Source organism: Calliopsis andreniformis, chromosome 12 (genome assembly GCF_051401765.1).
Source record: "Calliopsis andreniformis isolate RMS-2024a chromosome 12, iyCalAndr_principal, whole genome shotgun sequence".
Lineage (NCBI taxonomy): Eukaryota > Metazoa > Arthropoda > Insecta > Hymenoptera > Andrenidae > Calliopsis > Calliopsis andreniformis.
In genome coordinates this window covers 16,831,076-16,847,240 of record NC_135073.1, presented here as the reverse complement: position 1 = coordinate 16,847,240, position 16,165 = coordinate 16,831,076, and the positions used below count along the sequence as shown (strand labels likewise).

The 16,165-nt window shown below is 44.0% G+C and overlaps 1 protein-coding gene across 2 annotated transcripts in view; it reads left to right on the top strand.

Annotated features, from left to right (window-relative positions):
• The window catches only part of Dgk (diacyl glycerol kinase 1), a 68,009-nt gene that overhangs the window by 41,145 nt on the left and 10,699 nt on the right, over positions 1 to 16,165 (top strand). For both annotated transcript variants that reach the window (XM_076388944.1, XM_076388943.1), the window contains exons 4-6: positions 12,995 to 13,129; positions 13,201 to 13,417; positions 14,803 to 14,964. In XM_076388944.1, coding sequence (XP_076245059.1) covers positions 12,995 to 13,129; positions 13,201 to 13,417; positions 14,803 to 14,964 — 514 coding nt within the window. The remainder of the gene's footprint in view (positions 1 to 12,994; positions 13,130 to 13,200; positions 13,418 to 14,802; positions 14,965 to 16,165) is intronic.

The following is a 16,165-nucleotide window of genomic DNA, read 5'->3' as shown; positions in this document are numbered from 1 at the left end:
GTGTCTTCTTTTATGAGAGTTCGGTGATGGACATTCCTTAATCGAAACGATGCATCTGAAAATAAAACGCCTAATGGATATTAAAAATAGATAATACTCTAAATGTTACTATTGCACTTTGTTACAAAACATGGCAGCCCTGTAAAATTGTAGCGTGAAAGGTATTTCTTGCTCTCCACTTTTGAGATATTAAACCTTCTTGTGTATCTTGTCTATGAATTACAACTCAAGTCAAGCCGAACAAATACACAGTTGTATCCGCCTCGAAGACGAATTGAACCTGTTTCTTCGTCTACCATAAGTACGCTTCCGGTCGGGAGCTCGAGGGAAGTTCCCATGGCCAAAGGGAAGCCGATGCCTTGTTTTCGCACTTCCTTTCGCGGCGTCTCTCGTTAAAGCCCGACCAGCAAACAAGCCCGTTTGCGTCGTTATTGATAAAAGCTCCCCGAGGGAACGGTGGAGAAAATAATGGATTGGAAACGCGACGAGGAATGGAAACGGAGGCAATAATTGGAACACTCGGCTGAAAGGAGCCTGCTGTCGATCGCTTGATTTATTCATACGCTACGTTTTTAATTAACGATCGTTATTCGGTGTCGCGATGCTTCGAGACAGCTATCGAGGGAATCCCACAGGAAGAGTCCAGCGAGAAATTCAGTAGAAATCATCGCATTTAATACAAAGGAATTTACAAATTCTCGAGAAAAATCCTGTGAAAAAGAATTCCAGAAATTCGAAGTCAGCTACAAGCACCAAAAACTGTATTCAGAAAGTGACAAATATCAACGTTCACGAATACGTTTCCGGGAAAAAGATTCCGTGAAAAAGTCCATAGAAATGGGGGACCCCGACAAGCCTCGAAGTTCGATGCAAAAATCGCAAACACAAACGCTGTCGAACACGCTACGCCAGATGGAATGGGATGGAAAAATTCACTGCAGTTTCGCGTGAATATTGGTAATCCCTTGGTCCTGGTATTACGTTTTATTACGAACATCACGTGGCTGTGGTCGGTCTTTTTTTCCCAACGGCGTTAACGAACTGAGTAAACGCTTTGGACAGCTGGCGATGCGATAAAAAGCAGGGACGGTCGTAGCCTGCGGTAATCAGTGGCGTCCGTTTCGTAAATATCAAGAACGAAACTGACGGTGTGACACGATGGGGGGCTTGCACCGCGGGAAACGCGAACAAAAAGCGTGGACAAGCGCTTATTATACCATCTTGTCAGCTTTTATTCGCGGAGGATCGATAATGCGTAAACAAGTAGAGGGGATAAATATTGTTGCAGGATAATTAGCGTTGGTTTATGCCAGAGTTTCGTTTCAGCAAAAACCACTTCAAAAATCTGAAGCAAGTCAAACACACGGAAATAATGGATTCTTTAGCGTTAGAAAATGAACTAACGAAGGAGAATTCAGAGAAATATTCAAAGTTTATTTCAGTATATGGGACCATAACGTAGAATGGAATGAACATTAACACAAAGGACACAAACAAGATGCGTTTACAATAGACACAGAGTGTACCGCGACAAACATTTACCCTTATCTCGTCGGGTCTCGAGCGCGCCACGGTTTCATCAAGGATGCATTCATGAATTACACACAACATTCGCAGTACTTCAGCCACGTTTGCAAACGCGGAACGCAATAAACATTTCTGAAGCACGCGTTCAGAATCCGCATCGGCTCAATAAACGTTCGCCAAAGGCGCCAAAGCTTCCTTGAGCTTCCTGAGCCTTCGCTCCACGTTCGCGTCAAAATCTCGCTCGCGATAGCTCTCCCATTCGTCGCTTCTGAATATGCAAGGTTCGCCTCTGACCGACGAGTTACGACTTAATTCTCCTCGCAAAAAAAAAAAAATAACGTGACCCCTCCGAGGGACACAGACGATATTAAATTCCCATCGTGGGGGAGGATCGGTGACGGCATCCGTCCGACAATAAAACATTAAGCACAGGGAATTCCGAGTTAACGAAACTGCAGCGGAGCCGCAATATCGCGAGGACTTTATGTCCTACGCGTATCCTCTGGATGCTCTTGCGTCCAGGGATCGATATAGAGCTCGTTCAGCGTGAAGAATCTCAACTCAAGAATATCGAGTATCGAAGGACGAAAGTACGAAGAGGGATGCATCGCACAGTGTCCCGAAATGGTTATCTCGTTGCACGAAAGAAAAAACAATATCCTAATCAGTCGGATTATTTTACATTTGACGTAGATAAGTCTCTAAATCCTTAAAGATCCTTTTTGGGAATTTATGAGAACTGTTTAATCTTGAGAAGTGCTATTTAATAGGTAATATAAGAATTGCTTACTAAGATAAGATATAATTTTCCCGTTTCGAAACACTGTGCGTCATCGCGAGTCAGGGGTTGAATATTCCGAAGGGTTGCTGCGTGGATTTCTCTGTTCCCTACAATAAGGGACGTAGGAAGAAAGGATGCAACGCGGTTCGAAGAAATCCCACCGTTGAATTTACTATGCAATTCCACGGTTCTCACACCCCTATTCTCACCCCCAACATCTCCTCGCTCATCTGTGTTTGTCCTCCTTTATCTTTTGCTCCCTGTTTACGTACATTCGTCCTACAGAGTTGCGAGAAAATATTTACCAGCTCTGCTGCCCCAGGGCGCAGTTTTTAACGTGAGAGGCGAAAGGGATGGTCAGGGGGGTGAAATTAAAGCGATCCCTTGGGAGATTTTCGACTAATCCGAGCTGGACCGATCTCTTTTCGTTACGTTTCGAATCTCTCGGTTTCGTGCTTACATCTCGATTGAATCACGCTGAAAGGGTTCGGGTAGTTTCCAAAGCTTTCCTCTTCTTAAGTTTTTTCGGTTAATCTTTTTTAAATCGAAGCCATTCCATGAGCATTAGCTTTGGCGAGGATCTTTCGCTTTTAAATTAAAGTTCTAGACTCACATATGGGTCATAGGATTGTGAATATATTAGTCAGCAATTTGGTTTCTGAATACTCCTGTCATAGTCGAAGTTCAGAAGTGGTTCGAGGTACGAAGCCTTTGGGTAATGTGTGCGTGATCGATGTAAAAGTTTTCAAAGCATTAGTAGAACAATTAACGACTCTGTTTTCTTTTGAATAATGCTTCACGGTCGATTGCATTTTTCCGATCAGCCGAAGAGCGCCGAGATTGAATAGGTTCGAAGAACTGATCCATCTCATGTTTTGTTCTTCCCCCTTCGACTACTCTTGTATAACTCGCCATTGTGGTGAATGTTATAGCGTCCTGTTCAAGCATTTACCGATTACTTGGAGTAAGAAAATGTCCTGTACTAAAGCGCTGGACAGTGGAAAACTGGAAAGGCTATTATCACTGAGCTGACAAAGCAGAATCACAGAATATTTCAGTGTATCCATTCGAACGGAATTCATCTCCTAAAGTTCAGAGCTCTTTATCACACTGATAAATTAATAATTGACAATTCAACGAGAAGAAAGGACGTGTCAAAACGAGATTAACCTCTTCCACGATTACACGGGAGAAATTGGCCACAATCGAGAAAGATTTCCTGGCTAATTGGAAACAGTCGAAGAGGAAGTGAAGAGAGTCGTCTGAAACTCTTCCTCACTAATCAGAGCTGACCGAGACGGTCCCTTTCGTTGCAATCCACCACCGTTTTACTTTTATCGTCAAGTTGGACGACAGAACCGAGAAGACTTCGCGCGATTGCGATACAGCCGAATCGAGCGAAATTAAAATAAAAGAATCCTCTCTACTTCTTCCCTGATTGCTTTCCGCAGGGAGGGACCCTTATTCGCGGGAATTCTCGTCCAATGAAATGGATGAAAAATACCACGAGCCTGGAAATGAAGTGCATTTAATGAAGGACAAGAGAATTTTAAATAGAATTTGTTTTCTGCCGAGTTTCGATGCTTTTCATGAATGTCTTATGGCTCTGAAAGTGATGTTAATTTTTTCAACCCTTCAACGATAATGCATTTTTATCTACAGAAGCACCGTGCAAATGGAAACGAAAATTACTTCATTATAAAGTTTGTATTTTCCAAGTTAAATAACCCATACACGTGTTACGATTGCTGGAAAACTATTTAATTACCACAATTTAGAAATTGTGACACGTATAATTATGAAGACGAAAAAGTGATTACTTTATGAAAAGACACTTTTATAAACCTGACAGTGTAATAAAAAATATTATCTGAGGAGTAAAATTATCAGTCATCTCGTTTCACTGAAATAAAAAGAAATGAGGTACTTCAAAATTTCATCTGAAGAATTTCCAAGATTTTCAATCTTTTCCCGATCTCGAGGATCGTTAACGACCCACAAAACCGTTCATGTTTCCAACAATCGAGCGTTTGCAGCGGGGTGTTGCGACGCGCAAGAAGTGATGCAGTGACGTCATTGCACAGATGCACACCAGATGCAGCAGCGAGTGCACCGACCTTTGTTCCATCAGCCCGAACTGCAGCTAGTGACGTCACCGTTTTCCCCCCTCCGTTTCCATGGGAACAATGACGTCGTACTTTTCGGACCGTGAATACCCACGCTCTCGTCGTGGTCGTTGAACCGATTCGCGTTTCGAAGGCAAACGTGACCGATTCACCTTTTCAGAGAAATATTTCCTCGCGGGAGAATGCTCCCATTGCAGTGACTATCTACCAGGAAATCTGACATCAGTCTGCTGAGTTGAATCCACGTAATCATCAGGACTTTAGATACGTTTCCATGGTACTGTTATACACTCTACTAGCAGCCACTGTTCACTGAAATATAATGTACTGGATGTAGTAACAAAATAGAGGAAGACTTTGGTTAACCAGTCTTTTTGGTTACTCGATAATGATATGACGAAGCTGTTGCAAGAGTCTTATCCAGGAAACAGTGACTAATAGCAGGAAGCTGGTCGCTTAATAGTGGAGGAAATTCGCCCAAGACCACCAAGACATCGCAACAGATATTCTTTCAAAGACCAAGAAGATATTTCTGCATAATATCAAAGTGAAGCTACTATAAAGTTCTTATCAAGGAAATAGTGACTCATAGTTAGCAGATGCCTGTCACTCGACAATAGAAAATGTTCTTTCAAGACCACCCAACAGATATTCTTCCAAGGACCAAGAAGATATTTGTGTATAATCTCAAAGTGATCCGAGGCGAACCTCCCAAACTCGATATCGCTGAGAACGCACGTGGAGCAAGGATGATCGCGAAAGAAACGCCATCCCCGCAAGAACGTCGATATATTATCCACGAAAATGTGTTCTCGCGTCATAATCGTATACCCCGCACGTAACGACCGACCTCCTTCGCTCTGACAACGCTTAATGGGCGAGTTACACGCTCCATCTCGTATAAACTGTTGAGTTTGCAAAAATAGGGAGGATAGGACCGTATGAAATTGTTTCGTCTGTTTCTGACTTCGAGCTGAAGGAGCGCGAAAACAGGGACAAGTTACTCCTCAGGGGCGGTCCTCTGACGCAATCGTATTACATGAGCCCATGGGCTTCGAAATCTTATCAGAAAAGCGTGGATTGGTTCGACGCGTGTTCTGGATAGCGTGTACTAGAACGTGTGGCCGTCAGAACAGAAACAAACCAGCTATTTTCAGAGCATCAGCCGGTCCACTGTATATTTAAATGAAACGTACTCGTCTGTCATGCTGCGCGTGAACCGAGTGTCATGCTACGCAACTATTCCCTTTCAATGATGCATTCGGGCAAGGGTGCCACTGACCTCCTCAATAAACAATGTAAAAACGTGGAAGTGGATTTCACGAAGTGAAGTTCAGTCAATTGGCGATGTTTCATGCGATTTCGATTATTTCTGTCTTTCGATCTGCCTCCTCAGTAGTCACACAGCGCAGCGTAACAAATAGCAAAGTGGAGGACCCGTAACGAGAACAGAATTCTTTCTAATTCTCCTCGACCCCATCTCTCCCGGAACCAGCTGGCTCTCTCAGACTCAATGAAATTTATGTTCCTCGCAGTTCCCTCGGAAGTCCGAAGCTCTCATCGAGAGCCCGCATACATTGCTTCTGGCTCATTGTCTCGATGGATCTCCTCTGCAAGATCGCATAGGTAAATCGTGTCTTCGTTAAACGAGAGCAAAATGGATGCCACTGAATCGAATGTTCCCCAGGGAAAGTTTCAGCCGAGCGCCTCTGTCGAGTGTCCTTCTTTCGACGCTTTGCGTTCCAGCATGAAAATGTTTCACGAACTCCGAACTTTCAAGAATACACCTACCACGGTATTTGCTCGAGGGAATCTTCCTGGAAAGATGCAGAAAATTTTCGAACAATCCTACGCTGGAGAAACTCGTAGACAGAGCTGAGTCTTCCATTTAACATGATCACTCGAAGAAACTCTGTTGTTCTTAACCATGCTCAAGCACTTGGATTCTCCTTTACATCTTCTACAATTTTACCTCGCCTTAGAAAAAAACGAAGACAACAAGAATATAGTCACAGCGTTGTCCCTTAGTTATTACTTCAGCTGAAGAATCGTGTACCTTTGAGATTTTTCACAATTTCACGAGTTGGATCACCATTTAGCTGACACATCTGGAGCACCAATTTTGATTGAAAGCATTTATAGGGTTTCACTGCTATCTCGAGTGTTCACAGGAGGCCAAGTATCGTCAGATATTGTTCAGAACGCCTGATACCGTCTGGATTATATCAAAGTAACTCTCGCTAGAACTGTTCAGAGTGGCAAGTGCCGAGGGAGTCTGAATTCCCTGGCTGCAGGTTTCAATATCGGATCGGCGCGAAACTGTTGGAGGTCGCGAAGAGTGGCATTGTCGACCTATCGGACAGATATTACATTTTTTCTTGTGCTGTCCTCGAAATCACGGGACCTTCTAGATGAAAAAGAGGATCGCGCCCTTCCACGGAGTTAAGCTCGAGAGAAATTAAACGGCCGATGGAAAAAGTTAGTTTTAAAGTTGGGGAAGATCGAGTCGCGAAAAAGAAAGGAAAGTGGATGAAACTTTCGTTCTCCCCGATGCGAGGGGGGACTAAATCGAGAGACTGGGCCGTTTTGTTTCGCGCAATGCTGGGGAAAAAAGGGAAAAAGGCTTCAGATTGGGAGGTCGCTGCGCCGACAGACGTCGAACAGTCTAAACTGTATTTTAGATAGATTAAAACAAATATAGACACCATTTGGGAGTTGCCTCCCTTCGTTTGGAAACGTTCAAACAAACTGAAATGGTGGCAAGGTGGCTAAGAATAGTGTCTGTATATATCAGAATTTAAAAAGACCCTGTATCTGTAGGTCTCAGAGCGAGATGCATCTTTTGAATCTTTTCTACTCCTAGGATATTTAAGATACAATTTCTTGAAAACTCGGAGTACTTTAAGATCAATTTTCGAAGGTAACTTCTTTTCAGATTTGAAACTTGCACAGGCTAAACACTTTGTGTAGCAAACATGAAGAGTGTTTTTCATGATCGTTACTCGAACCACGCGAAGCAAAACTTGTGTATCGGAATCGACTCGAATTCCTAAGTACATATTGAACTTGATTCCATCCCAGCTCGTTAGCATATTAAACACCGTGTTCCTTCTTCTGCACGAGGGGAACTTCGTTATTTAGCGAGGTCGAAAGAACGCGAAACTTGGCGGGTCGCGAGAAGTTCCACGGATTACCAAGAGAATGGTACCAGGACGTCGCTGGATGGCGACAGAAACGTTCATAAAATATTCATGAAACTTCAGAAACTTCAAAGTAGAGTGTTCCCGCTGCGAATAAAGCAACTTAGATAACAAATTTGATTTCGAGCTCGAATTCGAATCTGATCGACAGAGCCCTCGCTGTTCTTCTCGTTCCCTGAGACTCCATGAGCCAGAAATGGTGTACTTGTACCACTGATTTCTTGGCCAAGATTCGAGTACGCTCCTGAGAAGAAGGGGGCGCGTAGCACGCTGTTGAATCTGCTTCACGCTCGTCAGAGGGGATGAAAAGCTTATTATGTTTGAGGAAGGTGTGGATTCTGCCCACAAGAGGTTTAATTGAAACCAGCCCACCCTTCGCGGCGGGCAACCTTTAAGGTCTGTCCTTATAGCCAGGTACACACGAACAATCGAGCTATTCTTGGCGCCTGAATTGTTGACACTGTGCTCCACTCCCTATCGAATGATGGAGCGTGTGTGGCTCGCGTAATACGTGTACACATGTCCCGCGGTTAGCCTTAAGCTCGTTTGCCATGTGCAAATAGATGCGAACACCTTATTTCTTTGCTCCGAGCGTTAAAGTTTATGATGGGAGATTGAGTTGACGGACACGATCGTGATTTCGCGCGAGGTTGGTACAGCTGGGAGATGGGTTCGAATCTGGAGGGTGCCAGGAGTCTAGGGGAGCCTGTTCGCCATTTGTATGCGAGATACGAGATATAAGATATGCTTCTCAGATTTCGAGAAGAAGTTTCGCTCCAAACACTGCTCCCAGCTGTGGCTACGTGTTTGGGAACTGCTAAGTCCACATTTGCGGCTCAGCGAACCAATTTAGAGCGAAATGTTCAGCTAAGTGCTGTAAAATATAAACCAGTTTATCCATAATTTAACGTGTTTTCGCTTAACGAAGCTGAAATTCGCCGTTATAGCCCGAGGTCTCATTAAAAAGTACCAAATCTGAGGGGTCCAGTTTTTTAAACTGCCCCACCATATCGCACTTCATTCACGCGAGAGAATCCAAGTGACTTCGTTCAGAATAGTATTTGATAGGATCGACTCTCGTCGGTTCGAGGATGAAACTTTATATTTCTACCCGTGGAATCGTTCTAATTGCACAAACTGCACTCGAAATGCTTGTCCACCCGGTCGGCCCACATCCGTCTCCTGTTCCAGGACGAGCCAGACACGAGAGAGATCGTTATTGACCATTTCGAGCCGTCCCCGAGCGCGCATTAACGAGCGCAATGAGTCAATTTTACGACAGGCAACGTGACATTTGAAAATACCAGCCCACCCCCACCACGGGGCGGCCATCCTGCGGCCCCTCTGACCCATATACCCGACCGGGCTTATCGGGGTTATGACGACCTCACGATGATGTCATCGGCCCGCTGACGTCACCAGCACTCCCTTACGTGACCATTGAGAACGACCCCGTTTCTGCCCCCCTGCGAGCACCCCTCCGAGCTCCCCTCCGCCCCTTGGAACCACCACTCTCGTCCCCTGGCTCGTCCTCCCGCCGTTCACCAGCCCCTCGGTCTCTGTCTCTTCCCCAAAGCTTAATGGCCGTGTCCTGTCTCATTCATGCGGATATTCCTTCCAGCGAGGAGCGAGTGACCCAGTTTTCTGGGGAACGTTCGTGCCCTCGTGACGATGATAACCCATGCGATATCGTGCCGTTTCTTTATATTCCCGCCTGATGAAAGAACTTTTCTGCTCGAGGAGGACTGCTCTTGTTCTCTCGCCTGTAACGTCTCTACTACTTTGCTCTCACCTTTGGTATTTTAGTAGTTTCGTTCGCGGAGAGCTTTCGGCTATTGGGAGTTTTTTCTTCGAGGTTCTGGTGGTGGGGTTGGAGGTTAGGGATTGGAGAGGGTTCTTGTGAAGAAGTTGGTTAAGTGGGATTAAAATCTTCTCAGTTCACCAAAAGCGTGCTGATTCGTGTCAGACTTCAAAGTGTCGTGATTCACGTGTGGGCCATAGGACTATGTGGTAATTAATTTCTAGTGGATACTGAACAGTGTTCAATGCAGTGTGTAAAATTCTTGTCATGTTAAGATCGTCAGCTACATTTGAGTGACAAGCAGGCAAAGTGTTAATACAGTCCTATTAAAATTAAAATATCGTGGGTGTACTGTGAACGAAACTTCTTCAGGAAGACTTATTCACGTCTTCATATTCATACTGTGGGGCTCCTCCAACTTTGACAAATTAAAAGTAACCACACGAGAAAGTTGGTCGTCCCGTCTGACCACTAACGATCCATTTCCCCTTAGACATTCTCTTCAGCACACTTCACATCTCCTTGTTATTTCTATCATACACTTTGTCGTGACCGTTCTGTAACTTCTGATGAGTGCATTATTTCGAAAATTGTATCGATTAAAAGTTGGTGAAACTAGCAAAAAACTTTAGAACGATGCACCAAGTTCGCCAACTATTCTGCTTAAGATGCTCGAGCTATTCCCTGTCCCGTTAAAAAGACCCCGAGACTTTTTTCCTTGCTCGCAAGAAACTCATTCTTCCTAATGAAGTTAATGAAGAACATTCCATGATATTTACACATTTTAGCTTATTTCTTCAGGTATAGGGTGATTCAAAATTGTGAGTCGATTGAAAAGTTGATCAGACTCATAATAAAAACACTTAAATTCCATTTAGAAAATTCACTTGCAGGAAAAAAATTTACCGTACACCAGAAAAAATCCTCGTACCTTACATTGAATATCTTCCACTACAAGAGCTACAGAATCTTCCTATAGAAAGGGAATGAATTCCTTTTGAACAACTTAAAGGAGCATTTCTCGCACCGTCCAAATAGAACCACTGCTGATCGAATGAAATAAAGTGAGGTATTTGTACACGCGATCGGATTTGAAGGTGCAAAGGCTAGCAAGCAGTCTTCCACCTCTTTCCTTTTCACGCGAAATTGAATAGAATCGTTAAAGTCCTGCACTCGTTCCAGCAGAATCGACGGACAACCAGCTCGTCTCGGGCCGACTAACCAATCGTAAACGGTACCACTGGCCCAAGCACAATCGTTAGTCAGAGTTACGACCGTGGTAGTTGAATCGGCTGTTTTGCTCGAGGAACGTCCGTAATTGACCACGTTCGGCAGCTGTCAGTCGTTAGCAGCACGAAAACGGACTGTAAAATACGATTGCGTCATGTGAATCGCTGTTTCACGGTGAAACTGGGAATTGAACTGCTTGCTGGCCCAGGTATTCCCTACTAATCGTAGAATAGTGAATCTGGTCGTAAAATACTTTGGAATCACTGGTCCATAGTATATGTATACTGGACACGTGATAAAGATAAGCCTAAAGTAACCGACTTAACTTATTCTACTGGCTTATTCTACTGACATCGCTGCGCCTGACCTGGCTAATGCCTCTGCGCTCTGCCCCTGACTGTAGAATAGGTCTCAAGTCAGACACATTTCCCACAAACTTTAAGCCTTTTCTTAGCACCAAAAAAGACTTATTATCCTTGATTTTAGTCCTATCTTGGCATGTAGAATCATTTCTCAAACTTTCTGACACCTGTTGTCGACCACCTTTTATCTCAATGCCAATAAAAAAATTGAAAGCTCCTACTTCGCTTTTATCATTAATGAGAAACTATTAAAAACTCAAAGCTCATCGCTCTATAATTTCAAGGATATCTTTTCATTTCGTTTGGTCCTCGAAGCAAGGACCAGTCCCGAAGAAAACAATACATCCTCCTCCAACTCGTAAACTTGTACGATACGAACGAAACACGTGGCGATCCCTTTAAACGCGAATAGGTGTCCAAAGTCCTCAGAGCAATGTTTCTAGAGGAATTTTACAGCGTTCGAATGGGTCTGGGGAATTTTTACGGAGCTCGCAAGGTTTGTTGCTCGATCAGGCTGCGAGACTCGCCTGGGTCCGAGTAATAAAGTCAGAATCGCTTCGTCTTGAGGTAATCCAGCGTTTTAAGGCGAGCCCGAGTTCGGCTATCAGCTGGTTGCGCGCTTCTCGCTTTGCAACCACCCTCGCTGGCTTGATCGTCCCATGCCGCTTGGGTTTAACCGAGGGATGAGGAAGAGAGGAGAAAGGAGAGAGAAAAAAAAGGTAAAAGGCAACGCCCTCCGTCCTTGGTACGGGAACATCGATAAATGTCGTTCTCGAATGGGTCTCTCTTCAAATAAAACGCGAAACTGGGTTGATCGTCGGTCAGAGTCGCGCTGGCTCGCCTGTCTCTTCATGGATTATCGCGGTGCAACGAGGAACTACCGTGAGACGTGATTGGCCATTCTCTTCTCGGTACATTAAGCGACAATGAGAGATCCCAGGTGAAGATTTATTGATTCGTTGTTTACCTTAGACCAGCTGGAATGCTTCTGTTATTGTTCATGGATACTCTTCTGTTAAAGCAATGTTACTGAAATATTTTCAAGAGAAGGTAAAGAGGGTCTGGCTGGAATTTCAAGAGGAAAACAGTTGGATAATACAAAGGGAATGAGCAAAGGAAATCCATTTGGAGCGCTGCAAACACGCTGGGAGCTATCGTTTATGTACCTTGACTAATGAATGCTAATTAATAATGCGCGAATTTGCGTAAAGTCGTTCACGATTATCGATTATGCTAATAGCGGCGTCTGTTTGCGTGCGAACGCTGCGCGGGAAGGGCCAATTAATTAACCGTAATGAAAAATTCTCTAAGCGAGCTCGGAGTGCGTGAAACAAATTCAGAATGATAAACATGACCATTTTATTCTCCATCTAAATAACAATGACATTTTAATATGACATTAAATACAGGAAGTTCCAGAAGTAAGATAGAACTCCCAACTTTACAGGAATAGCTACAATGCAATTGGTGTTTTCGATCAACAGGTAACCTTTCGTCCTAAAATATCGAACCAATTAAGGCTGTTAGGTTCTTAACCAGATGCTGGAGCAACTTCCACTCGAGTTCCCCGTGAAATTCTACTCTAACTTCTATCCAAGTATCATTTATCCCCCAAGCATTTTCTTAGTCACACATTGGCGCAGTACTCACGACCTCCAATCACAAGCGATTCAGGATGCAGGACGATTCGAAATTTCAGCTTGCCCAAGAACCTAGCCTTTTGTACGTGGAAAGCTTGCACGTTAACGAGATCTAGATCAGCGCATAATTCACGTACAATAGCTGTTGATCTAGTCCCCGGGCAAACTGTTTGGCATTTCTGATTACAAGATGGCTACTGCTATTACCAGCTTAATAAGTCCGTTCATGCATCCCAGAAACCGCCAGATTGCCACGATAATGGAAACCCACCAAGGAACACCGTTAGTACAGCTTCACGCTATTAAGAATTAATCTTGCGGTTTCAGGATATCGACTACGAGGGCTTTCGCAAATTCCTGGACACCTATCTCGAGGTCGACACGCCCGACGAGCTTTCGCGACACCTTTTTCTCTCGTTCGTCAAGAAGGTGCCGCGCGGAGTCGATGGGAAAGCTTTTAAGGTACGCTGATTCGTCGACGAGCTTCGTTTTTCGTTTGCTATTTTGCTGTACCTGTGCGCCTTCTGTCTCAGGAGATGGCCGTGCTATCGTCGACCACCGCCTGTGCCGCTATCACGTCCCACACGACATCTAGCAGCAACGTGAACAGCACTGGTGTACCTGGTGGAACCTCTGTCGAGAGCCACGGTGGGTCCTCCTTGGCTGATAAAATTCACGGGCTCACGGAGAAGCTGCAGGCTTTGGGACACCATAGGACAGAAAGTGAAGCCTCCACCAGAGCGCGTACAGGTACTCAGACTAGTCTGAAGTTCATTAACTTTACTAGAAAGATAGATATTGGGCGACTTATTAAGCAAATTGACGATTCTTGCTTCCTTGTTTCAATTTCCAAATTCCAATTCTTATTAGACAATAATCTACTCGTCATGTAGAGATTCACAAGCCAACCCAGAAAATGCAACCACAACTGAGCATCTCTCTGTTCCATCCAAATTGCCCATAAATTCCTCTAGATTTAGTACGCAAGGGTAATTGCTTTCTGCGTGTAGCCAACTCAAATTTTCTATCTCTCTCTGTCTCTTATTCAATGACTCTCGTGTAAGAAAGAGATAGAGAATACCATACGATCAAACTCGTCTGAGCTAGGTGTACATATGTAAATGAACACATCTATCTAGTTTAAAAAGCTAAACCGAAGCAAATTCGCCGTGAATAAGAAGGAAAATTCCTACAAATCGAGCTATTTGTAAGCAGCTTAGCTGCTAGAATGTCACCGTAGGAAATCTCCATTCAGACCAACCTTTGATGGTAAATCTAGGTCTTTAATAAAGCTGTTTGCACCGTAAACAGTGTACACGCGCACGCAAACGTGCGGAATCGCGTTTCGCGAGCACGGGCTTTACAGCGATATTGTGTATTATTGACTTCCTCCTGATGAAAGGATTGTTTACTGCGTGCCCGAAACAATTACTACCTCGGAGATCGTTTATCGTTAGCTTCAGTAATAAGCCGCCGCTGCATCTCGAGGGTGAGAAGATAGAAATTCCAAAAGAATATTAAAATCTGCTGAAAAAAAAAAAATTGAAAGAACTACCGAATGCATCCATCGATCGAGCAAAGTGGGTCACCGAAAATGATCATTGGTTTCGCTTCGTGATTTTATCTGACCACTATTCGTCAGTGATGTCAACTTGTATGCCCCCTCGGGCACAGCGTGCATAAAAAACACCTATTGTTCCTTGACAGAGGGTGGTGAATGGTAGTCGATTAAATCCTCTAAAAAAGTGAACGAAACAGGCAATAGTTTTACAAGTTTTCCACGTTCATAGAAAACTTATTCGATCACAGTGTCAGCGATTAGCCAGGCTTCGGTAATTTTCTCGGCAAGAAAATCGATCGTCGCATTTTCAGCTGATCTAACCCTTTTGGTGGCCAACAGATGTCCGCGATTTCGCGAAACCGAAGGCAATCACGGTGTCGGTTTACCTCGACTCACGTGTCTGATTGATCGGGGACAAAAGCGGTCAGAAACTCGGGGAATCCTGCCAGTCCATTAGACACGTTGCCCTCTGCCAGTAAATCGAGAATCTAGCCGTGATAGGAAGCCTCATCCGTCCATTTGGTCATCCGATCGGCCGCGCGGTAATATCCTCTTTGTTTTCCCGGGGTTCAAGGAAGCGTCCATCCCATACTGACGATACAGCACACCTCGTACAGCTGCCACGACGTCATCGAGAAGAAGAGCACCGACAGCAGCCCCAGCCACAGCCAGATGTCACGGAATTCGTCCAGGAAGTCGAACAATTCGCTCCTCGTCAACAACGGGAAATTGGAAGGTAGGTGGACGTCCATAGCCTCGCCTCTCCGCGCAAACTTCCTTGCTATAAACGTAGAGAACTTCTACGTTCAGAATCCGCTGATCTTTTTATTTTTACATCCAGAAATATCAGGAAACTTTGTTGCTTTTAGTTAAAGAGGATCCTATAATTGAAGTAGAGAGTGTTTCTTAAAAACTGAGCTTCTTACGAACAAATTTCGCACCTTTTTTAAATTCATTTTTGCATGTAGAGTGAACCCCTGAGCAACTGCACCACGTGTCTTGTGTTACAGTGTTGAAAAAGTTAGCGTGAGCATGAGGAGTTTTTAGGATTTTTTAATCCTGAAAGGAACATTGTTTAACAGTCAATATAGTGTACTCCATTTCTATCAAAAATTAATTTGATTATAGTGTGCATAATTCTGTCTATTCTGTATAGATTATTATAGGTTGAAATTTATTCCTGGTTTGTTGAAAAGTTGTCGAAAGGCTTGGAAGAAAGGTGATAAGCGTACAGGTTGTAATAAAGTCGAACGATCGTGGAGGGACGATAAAGAATGGGGTTCCAAGATGATCGGGACATATCTCCTTGCGCTCGTTGTAGAATACTTTATGATGGGATGTGACATATATGTCAGCAAACAAATCGTTGTCGTAAAACGAACAGCTCGCCACCGTAAAACTACCTGGAACGTGTTCGACCTAATGCACGCATCTATGGTAGTTTGACGATGTCCTAATCGATCCTTTCTTGCGTCAGTGTGGTGTAAAAACCTTTGACGAAACGTACATTACACGGAAAATGATTATTTTCTCGCTAAACTAGACTTTTGCTGTTGAAGGCCTGTTACTATGTAATCGCTGGCTTGTGGGATCAAGAAGTATAAAAATAAACAGATTCTGTTAGATTGAAGTATAAACCCTTTGCACCAGAGAAACTTCAAATAGAGGCTTTATCGTAGAGGATGATATACACCGAGTTTCGTTTAAGTCCTGGACCACCTAACTTGCCTGAAGGATTTCTGAAGTAATCCTCTTCTCTGTAGGACGAGGCGTATCAAATTTTTTCTGGGCTTATGTGCTCGGCCCACCTAGCTGTAAATTTCACTGAAGAAACTTGGGGATAAATTCTAATTCGTGCTGGATCCTCTTCTCTGGATCTATGTTTTACACTACAGTAGACCAACATCAGTTCCTCTTGTGAGAATTTATATTCTACG